The sequence below is a fragment of the Pangasianodon hypophthalmus genome, chromosome 25, assembly GCF_027358585.1.
Source record: "Pangasianodon hypophthalmus isolate fPanHyp1 chromosome 25, fPanHyp1.pri, whole genome shotgun sequence".
NCBI lineage: Eukaryota > Metazoa > Chordata > Actinopteri > Siluriformes > Pangasiidae > Pangasianodon > Pangasianodon hypophthalmus.
Window position 1 is genome coordinate 5,740,467 of NC_069734.1, and position 18,861 is coordinate 5,759,327.

An 18,861-nucleotide genomic window follows, 5' to 3' on the forward strand; every position below is an offset into this window, starting at 1 on the left:
CATCATCATTATGGAGATGATCATCCTATCAACTTAGTTTCTTTCTCTTCTAACTCACTGGCCTCTCTTTTCAGATCTGGAGCCGGATGACACCACATCGTTCTACATCCTGAACGTAGGTCAGCCTCCAGCAGTGGCGAACCAGACCCTAGGTGTCCAGAGGCATGGAGTCCAGCCTCACTCACAGCTCATCTCTACTTCTCCTACGTTGCAGCCTCTCCACAAACCATTTGAGCCCAGCTATGAGTCTCCAGACTCCAAATACCCTCCAAGTGGAGGTGGAGGAGGTGCAGGTAGACCCCCCAAGGCCTTTGAATGCCCTAGCATCCAGATCACCTCCATCTCTCCAAGCTGCCAGCAAGAGATAGATGGGAATGAGGCTGACCTTAGGTCCAAAGGCGTGGATGGAGACTTCCACGAGCGACCGCTGTCTCGGGACCACCTGTATTTGCCTCTGGATCACTCGTACCGTGATTCATCGCTGAGCCCAAGCCCCTGCAGCAGCTTGTCATCACGCAGCTGGTTCTCAGATGCTTCATCATGCGAGTCCATCTCGCATGTGTACGACGACGTGGATTCAGAGCTGAACGAAGCAGCGGCGCGTTTCACACTCGGATCTCCCCTCGCTTCACCGCAGGGTGCACCGCTAGAGGAGCAATGGCAACAACAGCACCATCACCACCACCATCCAGGTTACGCCCCATCACTCTCCCACCCACACACCCACTCTCTCTCTCCACGTCAGTCACCATGCCACTCACCACGCACCAGCGTCACTGATGAGAACTGGCTCAGCCCTCGGCCACCTTCACGGCCATCTTCACGGCCCACATCCCCCTGTGGAAAGAGGCGCCACTCTAGTGCCGATATATGCTATTCGGGTTCGCCCCATCACTCCCCAACACCAACCCCGGGCCCCTCACCCAGGGGCAGCGTCACCGAGGACACCTGGATTGGCAGTCCTGTAGGTATAGCACCCTTCCAGTGCTGTACCCCAGACCCTGACATCCCTTCCAAGACCAGGAAGACATCACAGGACTGTACAGCTACGCTACAGACCGGGAAGAACGATCTCAGCCTGGACGATTCGGGAAATATCTCACCTCTTCGTGATTCCCCGGCTGACGAATCCATGCACGGACTGAAAAAAGATGGAGCTGGGGAGCAATTCCTTTCCGTGCCCTCTCATTTCACCTGGAACAAACCCAAACCAGGACACACACCTATTTTCAGGTAAAAGAAACCCTACAGACACTTATGACAGATTATAGATAACACACTCTTCTGTGTGATAAATTGATTTTTATTGGCTGATCAAGTCTGCTGATATTACAAAGTCAGGGGAGAAAAAATTACTCCGCAACACGATGTTCCTGAGCCGCTGTGAGTTGCCCTGGGAATCCTGTAACAGTAAAACAGAAATTCACAGCTGTAGTATTGAGACTGTATCAGGGTTTAGGTATCATTGTGCCTGAAAGAAAGCAGTGTATTTTAGCTTCGTGTTCTGATCTTGCAAAATAAACACAATTAGACCACAAACACAGCACTACAGGATCACAGTGAAGCACACTGGTTAAACAGCGCCATACTGGTAGCAAGCTAACTTTAGTGCACTAGCTAAAAGACAAACACATTCATAACTCTTATCTAATATTAAGCATCATAATGTCAGTACTGTTAAAATCAGTGTAGGGAAAGAGCAGAGAGTGGTGTATGAAAGGAAGTGTGACAGACACATCACGCAAGAACACAGTACAATGGAAAGGAAAATTTTATTCACTTTAATTATTTCTTTAGATGACTAATTCTGTAGGAATCTGTGAGTCTGTGCTGTTTATTTGTGCTTGAGAAATTGACAACTGTAACCAGTAAAGTGCCATTTAACTAAAAATATTGGTTTGTGTTTAATTTTTGACCATGTAATACTAGATTTGCATTTCCTGAAGAGAATACACAGTGGTATTAATAAGAAGGAAGGAAGGAATGAAGGGTGAGAGAGAAAGAAAATATAGGAAAAACAGAATAAGAAAAAGAGGGACAATAGCCCTATTCGGATGAGATTGCATACATATGAAGAGGTGGAGCAATTCCATGATTTGCAGGTGCTACTCTGTGATTTTAATTCCATCCGAAACAGCCATGTCAGTGTTTTTCTCTCAGACAAAATTACAAACTGGTGCTTGACAAACTGTGCAGTGGTCTAATAATGTTTGTCCTGTCTGGTTTTGCAGGCAGATCCTGTTTCGTGCGTTGAAACAAAAGTTTTTTGACTTCTTGCTGACATATTTATTCATCTTGCGTGCATATCCATGTTAAACACTTCCCAAATCGATCATGTGTGACTCTAACATCTGGGTTTGTAGGAAAAACAACCCTGTGGAAACTCACTCACCCCCACGTTAATTTAATTGCCATCCAGACGTGAGAGTTTCATCTCAGAGGAGACGTGTAAAAAATGTTAGAACAGACATCACTCAGTGAAACTAATCCCATCTGTATAGGGCTAATGAGAGAAAGAAAACATGCAAAATACAGGGGAAAAAAAGCAAAACAGGAAAAGACAAAGAAAGAAAATGATTATGATTAGATGAAATTAGTATTATCATTACATCAGCCAATATTATCAGAATTATTTTTGAGAAATTTTTGCATTTTGTCAGTTAAGCCCTGTTTCTGTGGAGTCGTATGATATCAAAATAAATTTTACAGTATTTATTTAGTTAGTAAGATAGTGCTTAGTGCTTAGCAAACAGCAGTCCTGGTTAAAGGTCAAAGTTAAAGGTGAGATTTGAAGAATTCAGTGCTTTATGGGATTAAAGGGGAGGTCATAGGCCAGAATAGCATGAATTACTGAGATGGTTAAATCCCTCAAGGAACTCTAATACTTTGGCCCCATGCTGAATAATATTATATTAGATTGAACTAGTAATGTGTACAATGTTACAGGTTAATGGTCTATCTCTCTCTCTCACACACACACACACACACACACGTGTGTGCACAAATTAATATTTGCACATTGCTGCATGCTTTTGCAGTGTAAACTCGGACTGTGTGTGTTGTGGAAAGCAGGGCAGTGGGAATGTGATGGTAGGGTGTGTGTATATACACGCTGGCCTCTATAACCATAAATCAGTGACGGCCCTTAAAGGTCCTGGCCTCACACATGCCATGATCCTCTCTCTCTCTCTCTCTCTCTCTCTCTCTCTCTTTCTTTCTCTCGCTCTCTGACTCCTTCTCATTCTGCTTCTCTCTCTGTCTCTGTCTCTATCTCTTTCTCTCTCACACACACACACATTTTGCTGTCAGCTCCTCTACACAAACAGGTTGTGAAAGCTCCAGTCAGGCGAGTCTGCGCTCTGTGTCTGTTTAGCCTAATCCCATCACAGCTATACTCGCATACAACACTGACATGATACATGATCTTGCCATCTGATCCTGCAGCCCCAGCAACCAGACCTGCTCCTGCTGTGTGTGTGTGTGTGTGTGTGTGTGTGTGTGTGTGTGCGTGTGTAGAAGAGTGAAAGAGACTCTGGAAGCCTGGCTTTCAGAGCAGATGGTCTGTGTGGAACTGTTGGCAGTGAGGCGAGCTTCTCTGCGGTGTGGAGACATCTGAGATATCTTTGAATACATGGCTTAGCAAAACACACCTTTACAATAGCACACACCATCTTCTGCATACACTCGCTCATCCATGCTGTGTTAATCTTGTCATGTTAAAGCACCGACAGGCTGGAGAATTGGTTGTGGATGGAGAAACAGTGTGTGTTTTGTATAACACAAGGGTTGGACTCAAGAGAAACGTGGTGCACTTTTTAGGCCACTAGGCAAACCGTCACACTGTTACTAACCCTAGGATTCCCCTGACATTCAAACCAACTACGGTAACCATGACAGACTTCCTCCCCTGGGCCTTCCTATGAGCGATATAGAGAGGGAGTGACTGTCTAGGACAGGAGCTGGAGGAAAAGGAAAGAGAGCTTGAGGAGGAGGAGGAGAGGAAAGTGATTTCTTATTTGTGTTAAACGTAACTTTAATTATATATTTTTGGAGCGACTGAGGAACTTTCGCTAAGGTGTTTGGAAAATTCTTAAGTGAAGGTTAACGGTTATATGAATGAGTTTCAATGTAACTATGGTTTGCGTGGGATATTAATCCAATAATTATTCATGCTACCATATTACCGTAAAAACAGTCAAATAAAGATAAAAGAATCAGAAATAAACTGGAAATGCTTACTTCCTGTTAAATATATATTTTTAAGTAATTGTCTAAGGCCATTGAGCATGTGGAGTTTTTTTTGCACACTTTTCTGGCCTCAAGCTTCAGGATCTTGAAGGCTGCAATCCGATTGGATCTCTGGATTTCTGTGTATATGCACTCTATGTGCCTGTTTTTTTAGACACTGTGACACAGTGAGCTTAATTGAGCGAGTTATACAGTAGTCAATGGATTTAAAAAAAAAAAAAAAAAAGAGATTCACAAATTGAAATTCATGAAGATGTGTGTTTGGCAATGCGTGACAGGAAAAGGTCTAGCCGGTCATCTGCCATGTTAGTTAGATTGCCTCTTTCAGTGAAAGTAGGTGTTTTGTTGGCCACGTTTATTGAAGTAATGTACCAGACTCTGTAGAGAATACTAGAAGTCTTGTGAGACAACATGTCATTCAATCAAGTGGTGAATTGTACATTCATTTTAGGATAGTATTTCATTTTGATTTTTCCATACAAAATGTATAATTCGGTCTGTATTTAAGAGCTTCTTCTGTATTGCTTTGTATGCAATTGATTTTAAAATTCCCACTCTATACTCAATAGTACATAACTATTCATTATTACTCCTGATTATTCACTATTCACTTCTGTTCCCTCGAACTAGCAAATTATCCATAATGTTTCTATTCTCCAAGCTTAACTGCTTATAACTGCTTATAACAGGTCAGTTCTGTATTCCTGTGCTATCCTTCTCATCTGCTCTGCAGAAGACAAGCACAAGGTCATCATGTGTTCTTATTGAACAAATTGTCACAAACATGTACCCTTTTTTTTTCCATTTGCCTTTCTTCCCCATGTAAATGTCAACCCTTGTATATTTTCCGTCATTCCGTTTTCCAGGACCTTGATGTCAACAAAGACGTGCAGATTTTGCATATAAAACGATTTTTGCTATAATTTTTAAAATATTGCAGGAGTGAGTTCAGGCTAATATTTGTCTGTACTTGTTCTCATACATGTGTGTGTGTTTCTCTAAGCCTTGGCATAAAGGAGTCACTTAGGTGAGGTTTAAGCCTGGAGGAAATTTGCGGTAAAAATTTGTTGGCCATCGAATCAGCAGTCTAATACACAGACTATTACAGAGTGCCAGAAGAAAGCAAAACACGTGTTGAGGCCAATACATACACCTTTTCATCCCACACACACACACACACACACACACACACACATACACACACACTTGGATTTGCCTGTTTTAGTCTCTGAGGATTCCTGGTTCTGTAACGGACAAAGTGTGCTTTGAATGGCAACATTGTCTGACTTCACAAAGTCTTTAGCATTCACTTTAGTGAAACTGTTACAACTAAACTAAACAAGACACATAAAAGACACACACACACACGCACATGCAGAACTTGGCTCTAATTATGCTGACAAAATTGCTGTGCAGTGCTAACACTTCTATCCTTACATACATGTACAGATTCCTTTTTAGAGCAGCTACTGAGATATGTTTAATACTCAAGCCGTATTTCAGCACACGTATTCTTCTCAGGGTCTTATAATTTAGCTGGTAGTCTCAGCTTGGTCTGTGACTCAGCGAGGACCTGCTCCTGTGTGTGCTCACTGTGGAGTCCCAGGCCCTGTGATTCACGCTCTGCTGCTCCATTTTACCCATCCATTACTGTCATTTAGTAGCTGCTTTTTTCCCCAAAGTGCCTCACATGTAGTTTGTACACAGCACTTTATTTTATTTCCTGGAATAATACAGCGTTCCTGCAACGACTTGAGGTAATATGCCTCAGTCATGGGCAAACCCCCTTCTGAGATTTTTACCAGCAGTCTTTCATTCAGCAGATTAGAGCCTGTAACCACCGAGCCACTGCTGTGAGATGTGGGATTTGGGGGATAATGTATAACATCCACCGGATTTTACGGGCAAGTCATAAGTATGTGCTGATGTTGTGCCTTTGTATGACTGTAATTACATTTTATCACGGGTTATGATATGATCACAGAGAAAAAAGACTAGATGTTTAAAGAAAAAAATATTGGTTTTGTAGTGTTAAAATATACTAAAATATATAGGGACATTAAAAAAGGTTGAATTAAAAAAATTACAATTTTCTCATGAACATAAAAAAATCAATATGCTGGTAAAATTAAATTCTGTGGTATAAATGATACAAAAGGTACAGAACAAATAAGGAACAAAGCTCATATTTTCTCAAATCAGCAGTGTTCTAATCAAATCATATTTGAATTTTTCAGAGAAAACAAATTTATCACTTGATTTTTTTGTTATTTACTTGCATTGTGATCAGCTAAATTTTTCATTCTTTGATTAGTTATCATTTTTGTTATCTTCACCCATTTATAATTTTTGGCCAGAGGTGGAAATAGAGCCGAACATTTTCTATGACTTTATGTCCACTATTTTAGACGGTTACAGGATACATAAGATTAGGCATATTTTTTATTGAAATGTAATTAAAAACGCTTGACAAAATTCATTCATTTATTCACTCATTTTCCTCCTGCTTTTCCTGATGAGGGTCAAGGTGGACATGACAAATCGAGTTAAAGAACTTTTTCTAGCTTAAGGTGTCACACGGCAATATTTCTTTTTTAAATCTGAACAATAATGTGAACAGTGCAGTGGAACAAACTGAAAAACTGAACCTGAGTACAAAAAAATAAGAGTGTCTTAATATTAATCAAGAACTGCTGTGCCACAAACTAGTTCTGCAGGAGTGCAAAATTAGCTAATGTTCTTAAAATCCTATTAAAAGGTCTGTATAAATAACTCCAAAACCAATTATTTCCCAGCCACTCTTCATCTTCATTTTCTTTTTGTATGTTGTGTGAATTTAAGAGACCTGGGAATGCTCAGATGTTTGGAACTGTTTTTTACTCTTAACCCTCTTAACCCTCAACTGCTCAATTATAAGCCAATTTGGATAAAAGCTTCAAATAAATGAATAAATTGAAATGTTGGCTTTACAGTTTTACAGGGTTTGAGGCTTTTCTCCTTAATATGCTCAAGTGAATGGGAATTAATTTCCAAGGAAGCCTGGCGTAATTACATAAATGTTTGTGTGTGTGTGTGTGTGTGTGTGTGTGTGTGTGTGTGTGTGTGTGTAGGACATCCTCCCTGCCCCCCCTGGACTGGCCCTTGCCGAGTCAGTACAGTCAATTTGAACTGAAGATCGAGGTGCATCCTAAAGCCCACCACCGGGCGCACTACGAGACCGAGGGCAGCCGAGGAGCCGTTAAAGCAGCCTCCGGCGGACACCCTGTCGTCAAGGTGAGTCGCCATAGCAACTGGCCACCTGCCGGCATTGATGTAACCGCGCAGAGTGTCTCGTTACCTGTTCAATGAGGACGCGTTTGTTTTACAAAGCCTCGCTTTCATGTTGGTTTTAAATGGAGGGGAGGCTGTGAGCTCAACTGCTTCCCTAATATCTCGCTGTATTTTATAACAGTAGGTCAGACTGTAACCTGTAACGTGTTTATGACGTTGTCTGTGTATCGGGTTGTCTCATGAGTCCTCAGATGAGTCCCTTCTCACAGAATCTGTGCCGTGTTGAATGCTTTGAATGAATCAGCACAGCTATTGTAGAGTAGAACGGATAAAGTAGGCATTTCTATGCAAAGCAGTACAAGTGATTTGGATAGATTTGTTTGGGTGGATCAAGTGCCATATTCACTGGCCACTGGGAATGTAGCACAAGAACGAAAGTCTCTGCAGGGTCACAGCTGAACAATATTAAGTCCAGCTACATATGAATTGGTTTAATTTCAGTCTATCAGTCACAAAATGCAACTTTCGATAGGAACGTGCAAAAATTATCAACATGGAAGCCATTTGTTATTTACCTGCACAAAAATAGAACTTAATTTATACTTAGCATTTAAAATTATATTTAAATTTGTGTTTTGATTTGGAATCACTGCTGCTATGTAGAATTGATACTGAAAATTGATCTGCTTTAACAAGCCAAAAAAAACCCCCAGCAAAATCACACTAATGTTGCTATTAAGTCAAGTGGCTCTTAATATTATGATAATATAATATTATATTAATATTAGCCATAAGATACCTTTTCAAATTAACTTGGTTAATCAAAGTTATTAAATATATTATATCTACACTAGGTTTTTCAGTTTGTTTCCCAAATGTTTCCTGTCTACAAGGAAATATGAAAAAGATAGAAACCATGTGCACTGTGCGTCTGACCCACGATCATTACGTCATTTCTGCTATTTTTGTTTGTTTTGAAAACATAACTCTATAAAACATGCTTTCTTGCACGCTACAGCATCTCTTGTATACTATACAAACCATTCAAAAATGAAATTGAAATATCTCATTCAGAAATCAGCATCACAATAAGTTTCGCCATGTTTTATACAACATCCTTTTGGAAAAGCTGCGTTTTTCATCCACAGCAATGTTTTCAGATTTAATGTTTTCAGATTTTGGAGAGCAGATTAAAAAATATGTATTTTCGTGGGTTAAATAAGAATAGGGAAAAGAAAAGACGTACCAAGCAGTTTGCTACATCATGAATTGTTCTCCATAGATTATCTTCTTCTACATATATTCGAAGTAACTTTTGGCGTCCCTTGATGATAGCATTACTACATCCTGTGAGGGTTAAGTGGTAGTTAAGTTAAAGTCCCAGAGGAACTAAATCTAAGGTTAGGTTAATGTTGGTCTGATGGGATTACTATGGACAGCATAGAGAATGAATAATTTATGATTTTGATCCTAATCTTGGTTAAAGCTTGCCTGATCCATCACATGTCTGATGTCGCTTGGCCCGCTCTCAAAGAGCTGCGTTCACACTTGAGTCAGAGCAATCTAGTGAGCTAACTAGCATGCAACTAGCATAGCAATTCTTTGGTAATCATTTGGTAGATTTTTGATAACGCTGTGTTTAGTTCTGCTGGATTGACAGAGCGACCTGGTTGTTTTGCACAGGCAAATGTCAATGAAGAGAGCAATGTTTTATTATATTTATCTTTGAATTCAAACTTACAATACTGAGAATTGTGAAGATCACATGACTATTTGGCACAGCACATCAACTGTAGGTCTGAGAGCTCTCCTGTAGAAACAACGGTCACACTGATGTAAAATAACCAATACAAATCCTCTATCCTGCTATGTCATGAGATACTGCGGATCAGATAGGTGAGGAACTCTCTCTCTAATGCACACAGCTAGAGACAGAGATGGAGGACAAAGCAGAGAGAGTAAGAAAAAGTGTGTGTATGTGTGTGTGTGTGTGTGTGTGTGTGTACACGTGTACAATACATGAACATATCTCTTATAACCCTGGAGCTGAATGTACTCAGTATTGATGAAGTTTGATTCAATTTAACGAACTGATTCTTTCAAACTGCAGCACACATAGTTTGATTCAAATGGACTTGTGAACCAATTTGTCTGATTCATTAAAAAGAACTGGTTCAAAAGAATGATGCTTTCAACTGTCTGATTCAGTGAATCAAATGATTCAGTTTCGGCCAGGAGAGCATAAAGCCTTGAAATTAGACCACAAAAAAATTCTAGCTTATGTATGTGTGTATAAGTTTGTTCAGTTGACTATGTATAACTTGCTTTTACTGTTTTACTGTTCTAAGGGATTCGAACAATGAGTTTATGTTTTTTGATGAATTCTGAAATGAATTCATCCAACAGGTCAGAGTCAGTGAGTGAGTTAAGTGATGATGTTTACATTAGCTTAACTCTTCATCAGCAACTGTTGATGAAGAGTTAAGCTAATGTTGGCACATAACTGTTAGGCTTACATTTCCTTTAACCAAACAAGCAATGTTCAGTTCAGAGAAGAAGTCTATTGTGTCATTTACATGTCCAACCTGTTCAACGGATTAAGTTCGGATTAAGATTTCAAAATAGTAGATTGTTAGAATTGTACTAGAATTCTTAATCCAATAATCCCGATATTGTATATATGGCACACAAACTTTGATTCAGATGGAATTGTGAACAGGTTTGACTGACTCACTTAAAAGAATTGGATGGAAAGAATGATTCCTTCTTGAGTCGGATATCACGAGCGTACAAATCTAGAGTCATTCTTGTCATTAAGATCTCGACAAATGTGATGTGATATATGAGATAGTGTAGCTGATCTTAGATCAGTACTTTGAGGGGTCTGCTAACATATTGACACAATAAAGGTTAAGAAGAGTAGGTTTTTTTTTTTTATTAATAACCTCACACACACAGTTACAGACACTGGTTAATGCCACAGCTAAAGTCTTATCTGATTACACACATGCATTCTTTTGTCTGCTGTCTAGTTAATTCTAGCTTTTATGAGCTACTTTTAAGCTTTTCTCCTGCTCCCCACATTAGACGTCTGCTGTGCTGGATGTGGAGTATTAGGTTTGTCCTCACTTTGTACACTGTGTGAGTGTGTGTTTGCTTTCGACTGTGCTCTTTGAGTACTTTGAAGAGGCAGTGCGTAATTACATAAACGCTTTCCCCACTTCCTCTTCCACCATGATTGAGGATGCATAATTCCAGCTTAGCACTATAGTGGTTAGCTTTATAGCTGTTTAGCAATAAGCCACACACCACCTGCTCTCAGCCAAGGCTATGGCATTGTTGAGTTCAAGGAGTTTACTCTGGGGATACTTAAAGCTACAGAGCATAGGAATTTTTGCTGAAAATAAAAAAATAAAAAAAACATGATTAATGCATAGTGGAGGAAAGAATATTCACCCTGACAAACCTGTAATAGTTATTCACACTCAGTGCTGTGGCATGGGTGACAGGTTGGAATTGGCGGGAACTTTTTGCGCACATGCCATACTTCAGCTCTGATACATTAAGCATGAAAGAAGTCCAACTGACAGACAGGAGCCGAAATCCATAGAGGAATATTATACTCGTTAACTACTAGTGCCAACATTAGCCATGGTTTAAGGTAAATTTCTAGCATTTCTACACACACTTATTGAAGTAATTTTGCAATGAGAAGATATTCTGTATATTCTATATATAAAAGTGTTTTTAAGCCATTTAAAGGAGAACTAATGCAACAAATTGTAATGTGAGAAGAGAATTGTTTCATGAAGTGTTTCATGTTTTTATGTTTCAGTATTAACTCAAATTAAATATGCTGACTTTCACTGAATGTGCGGAACAAATGGTGTGTGTCCTTCTCTGTGCATGTACTGTTGCGACTATATTAGCCTGTATTGCCTAACACAGTGTGTGTTTAAATGTTATCAGGGCCACACCAAGGTAGGTATGAAAGCTGGGTGTGTAGCATCATATACAGGCGTTATTATATTTGTTTGTGTGTATGTATGATTGTGTGTTGTTGTGTGAGAATGGGTGTGTGTGTGTTTACTAAACACCCCTTGGCATGCTCTCTGTTCTTTGTTTGCCACCTCGTTGACCGGCTCGCTCTGTTTGGCTGGCTGGAGAGCTAATTCAGTGTTATTATAAAAACAGCAATACGTCGATCACGTCCAGGGTAAACACGGCCTCGCGGCAGGAAGTGCTGTTAGTCAGTCGATGGTGTTGCTGTGACCTGATGATGGAATTGAGCTGAAATTGCAGAGAGAGATGGTCTTTATGATGAGTTCAAGCTGTGTGAGTGTTTGAAGGTGTGAGCTCATCACATAACATCATCTCCATCTGGCCTCTGTGTGGGTTTTTTTTTTTTTTTTTTTTAATGCACATACAAACAAACAGAATTGCAACAGTACAAGTTTTTGGTATATCATGGTATATCAAAGTATACACACAAAGTATATAACCTTAAAATAGCAATTCAGGTAGCAAAATTATTTTTAAAAACATACTAGACTTGCAGTTTGTTACATTTTTAAGTAGCGTTTTTGATATATGCTAAGACTTTTAGTTTTTAATTTACAGTTTGCCCCAAGGGTGGTCAGTATATCAGTTGTTCCATGCACATGCAGAAATGATTCAGAACAAGAGCCTCCTGTTCTTGTTGTTACGTCTCTTGCTGTCTTAATCACCGCTTTCTTGTTTCTCTGTTCAGCACTCAGGGAGATCTGACCTGGCAGTATTATCCGTCCGTATTAGAACAGAGCAAGGATTTTGACCTCAAAAGGCTGTTCAGTGAGTGTGTGTGTGTGTGTGTTGGATACATTTGTCTCTTTCACCCCTCAGTCTGCTTGCATTCCTCTGTTCCTTGTTGTGACATGCTCTCAACTGCAGTTGTAAACTTCCACTTCTGCTCCCCTGTTCAGCTCGGTGGAGAGAGAGTGATCTGCCCCAGTTGGCACAAATCTGTGTGTGGGAAAACGTGTATGTGTGTGCACATTTACTCCAGGCAGTGTAGCGCCGTGCACATCGTGTGTCCGCACATTTTGAGTTAATGAATGTGTGTCTCTATTGTGCTTGTGTGTAGATAGAGTAGCTGTGTGGATTTGGATTATTAGCATCTCAAAGGTGATTGAGTAAGTGACACTGGGGTCAGAGGGTTGTTGCTTGAGAACGTCACAAAATTTGCATTAAATTAGTGCATAAATGGCTTGAAGTTACAACTCATTACACACACACACAAACACTTCTCATTAGAGTACACTGGTTAATGAGTAAGGAGCAAGAGCGACAGGTCAGGAGTCAATATGAGGCAAAACAGTGGGCTTACAGAGCTACAGATAGATTTGTTGTATACATGTGAACCCTCTTGAGTTATATTTACTGGTTTCAATTCTAGGAAACCCTCCAGGTGACCCTTCTTTGAAGTCAGATTTGAATTGCTGTGACTGCTTAAGGCGTCTGTTTAAATAATTATTGTTAAATATATTATTACTATAGCATACTGAGGCTCACATTCAAACCTTGTTAGACTTAATAATCAACACTAATAATTAGCAGGTCTTTCTAAATTAAAGTGATCCCAGTAAAATAGATGACTCCTGTTTATATCTCCTTACATAGCAAGTCAAGTCAAATTCTGTTGTCTGAAGCTGAGCACCTTGTGTGTCTGGCTTTATGTTTACGTAAAAGAATTGCAGTCTTCTGAAGAGTATTTTGAGTTGGATATCCCAATAACTGTAATAATAAATAGGATGACGTGGGTGATATGACAACAATATCATATCGCAATTCTCTGAGGCATTTCTACGATGCACAATATGTATACAATACAGTAGTGATGTGTTTAAGGGAAAAAAATGTTTGATGATATTATTTAATGTCTATAAAATTTTATTTAAAAAAAATAGTTTTTAAATAAATACAAGAATGAATAAATATTTAACAAAGAAAAAAATCTGTAAAAATTGTAATATTTAGCAAAATTTAAAAATTAACAACAAAATTTTTAACACTATATCAGTTGCTACCAGCCAGTTTCTAATTAAATTTCTTTTAAAAAAAAAAAAAAAAAAAGAGTATAAAAATATATGATAATATCCACAATCTTGAAAAAGTGTATTGTGCCATAATTTATCACAATATCCGTATTATATTGTGATATTTCCCAGCCCTAATAATAACCAATTTTTGTAACATTGTGCGTATTTTTCTGGGAAATTGTGAAACAGATGTTAACTACAAGTGCTTTGCTGCAAATAGCTGGTTTACTGCAAATCTTATATCTTAGCAAGTGAAAATAGCTTGAATTTTAGGAATTTCATGCTGGAAATTGTCTTCTTCTTTGGCAGATCAATTCAAGCATTTAATTTTATAATGTCAAAAAACAACAATTTGAAAACGTTCAGAAAAAGGATGAATTATAGCTAATATAGATGATTAATTATTAAAATCTCATAATGAGAAATATTAGAAACATTTCTGACTATATTCGAGAAATGTAAGAATGATATAGAGTTGTGAATTCTGCCACAGCGCTGAAGCTCAGGAATGTGCTACAGAATACTACATACTGCTGAAGGAGTGAAGCACAAAGAGGTGTGCTGTTAGTGGAAATTAATCTTGACGGGGTGGTGTGATAGATTGTTGATTATTTTCTTATAACAGCATCTTCCAAAGTGTTTTATTCCTCTTACACCACAGCACTTCTGCCATTGATTACAACTATTTTATTAATGAAAGAACTTGTCATACTTTTTATCCTTTTACTGTTACATTTAATGTTGTGTAACATCCATGATAGTTCCTGTTATCACTTATAACACTAAACAGTCTTTTGCTCACCAACCTCTTTTCTCTCTCATCAGGTCATAGATTATTTGGATTAATATGTCTATAACAACACTGCTGTAATAGAAACTTAATCAACAGCTTCTGACCAATCAGAATAGAGAATTCGACAGTACTGTGGTATAATGAAAAATAACAAATGACATATAAAAGGTGCGTTTTAGCCTGGACTTTCACTTTAATGACAGCCACAGATCACACACGGCCCGTTTCCTATTATAGAGTCTTCTATAAGTGTCCATATGTGGTTCCATGTGTTATTTTGTGGACTTTATCTCAAGTTTGTGAGTTTCTGCACAAAAAAAATGGACAGAATTAGAGAAAATGAAAGAGCAGGCATAAATGAACGCTCATAAAATGAAATCATAAAAGCTGGAGAAACGTGGGATATGTGTGGAGTTGAAGGCCATATGTAAAGCTGCCATAACAGCGGCCGCAGGAGTGTGTCATACAGTAGCCAGACAAACACGGGCGAAACAAAGTGACACTGTTTACTCCGAGTGTTTGGACTGGTCTGATTCACAGGACAGATCTAGGAGGAATGCTCCATATCGACCTACAATAGCCCTCTCTCTTTCTCTTTTTCTCTCCCTCTCTCTCTCTCCCTCTCTCTCTCCCCCTCCTTCCCTCTCTCTCTCTCGCTTTCTGCTCAAGGGCTAACGTTACAGGGGGCAAACCATAATCAGCAAACCTGTTGCTAAGAGACATGTAAGTCCCTAGCCCATCTGGCTTAGGCATCCCTGTGTGTGCGCACACATAATTAAGCCAGTTAAAAACACACAGACGCACATAGGCAGCCAGCATCGATGCACACACTGCACACACACCCACACGTATTAACCACAGTGGTGTACTCTGCTTTTTTTTTCCCCCTATTTTCCCATAATCATCAGTCACATACACATGTATCCATGATTTTTATGTTAGCGAAACATAAAACATGACATTTGTGTATGCTTAGAATGATCTTACCAAGTTTTTCATGCGTTAAGCCACACACAGAAGCATCATTGTCTTGTCAGTCATCTTGTCATTAGTGGCTAAATTCTATTATGTCACAACAGGAAATAGGAAGTAAACGCAGTCTTAAACCCCACAACTATTGAATGGAAACATATTTTACTCATTCATAGTTTTAGCCCCTCAGTGCTATTAAAGGTGCAGTCTGTAGTTTTGAAATGTGCCTCTAATCCAAAAATAATCAAGTCACCATAAAAGCTCAGTGCACGTTTTGCTATTTTCTTTCAGGTTTTATATGTTTTTTTTTTTTTCTTATTTCTTTTCTTTACATTTTTCCAGCTGTGAAATTAGCTCCGCCTCCACCAGAACAGAGCTGCCCAAATCTGTAGAGCTCTGCTCCCCTTTTTTCTTAAGAAGGACCCATGAGATGTCTGCTAGCTGCCTGACTCAATTTGCCATTTCAAGTATGGCGCATAAAAGAGGGTTTTTTTGTTTTGTTTTGTTTTGTTTTGTTTTTTCCTGAAGCAAAACCAGAGTCAACATCCACTGAATTAGCCAGTTTAACAGGTACACCCAGTCTGTACCTAATCTTATATGATGTTATATCCGATATTGTTTGGGTTGTTCCATTCTCTGTAGTGGCACTGTAGTGCACACAGTGCTGGTACGAGTGTATTAGAGTGTATTAAACACAAGGTAGGTACAAGGTGTTATGATATTTTGGCAGCTCATTACTGCTTATGATCAAATCCTTGAAAGTATCAATGACCATCCCACCTTAGAGCCAAGGCTTTCTCACAGTATTTGTTGTTCATTCTACATCTTATGGCCAAAAGTATGTGAACATCTGACCGTCACACCCATATTCAGGCCTTCTCCAAACTGTTGCCACAAAGTTGGAAGCACACAATTGTATAGAATGTCTTTGTATGCTGTAGCATTGAGATTTCCCTTCACTGGAACTAAGAGGCCCAAACCTGTTCCAGCATGACAGTGCCCCTGTGCACAAAACGAGCTCCAGGAAGACATGGTTTGCCAAAGTTGGAGTGGAAGAACTTGAGTGTCCTTCAGAGAGCCCTGACCTCAACACCAGCGAATACTTTTGTGATGAACTGAAACGCCGACTGCACCCCAGGACTCCTCACCCAACATCAGTGCCTGACCTCATTAATGCTCTTGTGTCTGAATGAACACAAATCCCCAGAGCCACACTCCAAAATCTAGAGGAAAGCCTTCCCAGATGAGGTTATTATAACAGCAAAGGGGGAATAAATCTGAAATGGGATGTTCAAGAAGCACATGTGGGTGTGGTGGTCAGGTACCCACAAACTTTTGGCCATATAGCGTGCATTATAAAATATTAAAATGGTGGCACAGTGGGTAGTGTTGACTCCTCACAGCTCCAGTGTCCCAGGTTTGATCCTGAGCTCAGGTTACTGCCTCGCAAAAACATGGCAGTAGGTGGATTGACTACACTAAATTGCCGCTAGGTGTGAATGTGTTTGTGTATGGTGCCCTGGGATGGACTGGCGTCCCATCCAGGGTGTATTCCTGCCTCACACCCAGTGTTCCCGGGATAGACTCCAGATCCACCATGACCGTAACCAGGATAAACCAGTTACTGAAGATGAATGAATGAATTAAAATGATTAAAATATTGCTCCTGCATATTGCTCAAGATCCTAGATCTTAGATACACAGACTGAGCTTTAATTTCATTCATATGCGACTTGTGCAAATATACTTTATTTGTAAAGCTAGGCCATTTTCACTATTCATAGTTTGACAATATGGTGTTAAGGTGGTTGAAGACAAGGACAGAGGGCGTGTCAGTGTTTTTATTGCAACTGGAATTTAGATGCAGGTGGCATGGCAACATAATCCGACATCTTGCACGCTTTATTTGATTTGACTGATGCACCTTATTGACAACGAAAATGTGACTGCAAACAAGAATTTCAACTGGGGCGTGGTAGAGTCATGCTGGAAATTAATTAAATAGAATTCTCCTGAGCAGCGATTACACAAAATGCAAACATTCATACAATGCGATTGAATTTTGACTGTTCCTCAAATTATGCCTGCATGTGAAATTCAGTTTCACACACTAACATGATTGGACTAACATTTTCTAATTAGAGTTTGATTTTGAAGCTTGGCTTGGAAGCTGTTTTGAATACCCATTTCAGTTTGAGGGACACTTACAGTTAGAGAGAATGGGCGAGGAAAAAAAACAAGGTCAGAGCGTCAGTTATGCATGGCATGTCCTCTGCGTCTGCACAGGGCAGCCCGGTGTTGGATAACAGCAGCATGAAATCCAAGATGGCCGACACCATCCTGAATGGTATTGAGTTACGGCTTCAGAACGAGTTCGACATTGTTGTCGGGCTTGCAAGAGAGACGTCACATGCACGTACAACAGGTCAACGGTGACTTGTGTGTCATTGCTAATTGTGCTGATCTTCAGTTAGTCGTAACGCTAGCTCTGTTTTATTCTAATCATAACATCAGAACTTCACTCACAACGTTGTGCTTACAGTAATGAACCGTGAATCTCAAGTATTTTTTCATTTATCTGATGATTTGGTTTTATATAATTGCAGAAATCACAGCAATTCTGCTTTGTCAGAGAAACTAAATTGCATAACTACAGAATTCTTGTACAAGATGAAGTGTTAATTCAATGGCCCATCAAACCATTAACCTTACCGTTATGTTGCATTTGACTTAACATGTAAGTGGGAAGTCGGAACCTGGCATTATTTTGACCTCACTGCATTTGAGCTACAAAAAAGTGGGGGAAAAACATGGACGCCTCCATATTCGTCTTTTGTTAGGAAAAATCTCTTCTCGAAACAGAGTACTGTATAGTCAGTGTTATAGATTTAACAAGCAACTATGTTTATATGTTGATCTCAAGCATACAGTATAACTTGTTTAAAATAAAGAAGTGCGACTTTGTTTACTATTGGTGTTGTGAGCAGCCATGTTGAGTTTATGTCACTTGATGAACTCGGATTTGAGGAGACCTTCTTGAATTTCTGAGTAGGGATTCAACTGTATTTGTTTTTTCCTAGTCTGAGGTCAGAAATTCAGAGCTACCATTTTTAATCGAATACAGCATTATTTTGTGTTAAACTTGCATTGTTAAATTTGCATCTTTTCATAACGTTGTTTTTGTGGTTCTGGTCAACTTTTTGTTTCTGATATCAAACATAAGCAGGTGAAGAGGTGAATTTTGTTTTTGCCCGCACTGTCGTTCTGATGCTTCGCGGTCCCTTTGTATAGCAACGCAACCTGACAGCAAACAGAAACACATCTCGAATTTCACACATAGATGCATTTTACTGTGCCAGAGGGCTGCTCTGTTGTATTTAACTTGGTTTATTGATTTCTGTGTATTTGGCATAATTACTCATTCGACTGATTCAAATGGTGGAGTGCTCTTTTTTTATTTCAGCCAAAAGATTCTGTCACTTAGCATTTTTGGTACAATCC

The 18,861-nt window shown here is 39.3% G+C and overlaps 1 protein-coding gene across 3 annotated transcripts in view; it reads left to right on the forward strand.

The window, feature by feature from the left end:
* The window catches only part of nfatc3a (nuclear factor of activated T cells 3a), a 77,964-nt gene that overhangs the window by 20,252 nt on the left and 38,851 nt on the right, over positions 1-18,861 (forward strand). For all 3 annotated transcript variants that reach the window (XM_026937643.3, XM_026937644.3, XM_053229596.1), the window contains exons 2-3: positions 75-1,233; positions 7,359-7,521. In XM_026937643.3, coding sequence (XP_026793444.1) covers positions 75-1,233; positions 7,359-7,521 — 1,322 coding nt within the window. The remainder of the gene's footprint in view (positions 1-74; positions 1,234-7,358; positions 7,522-18,861) is intronic.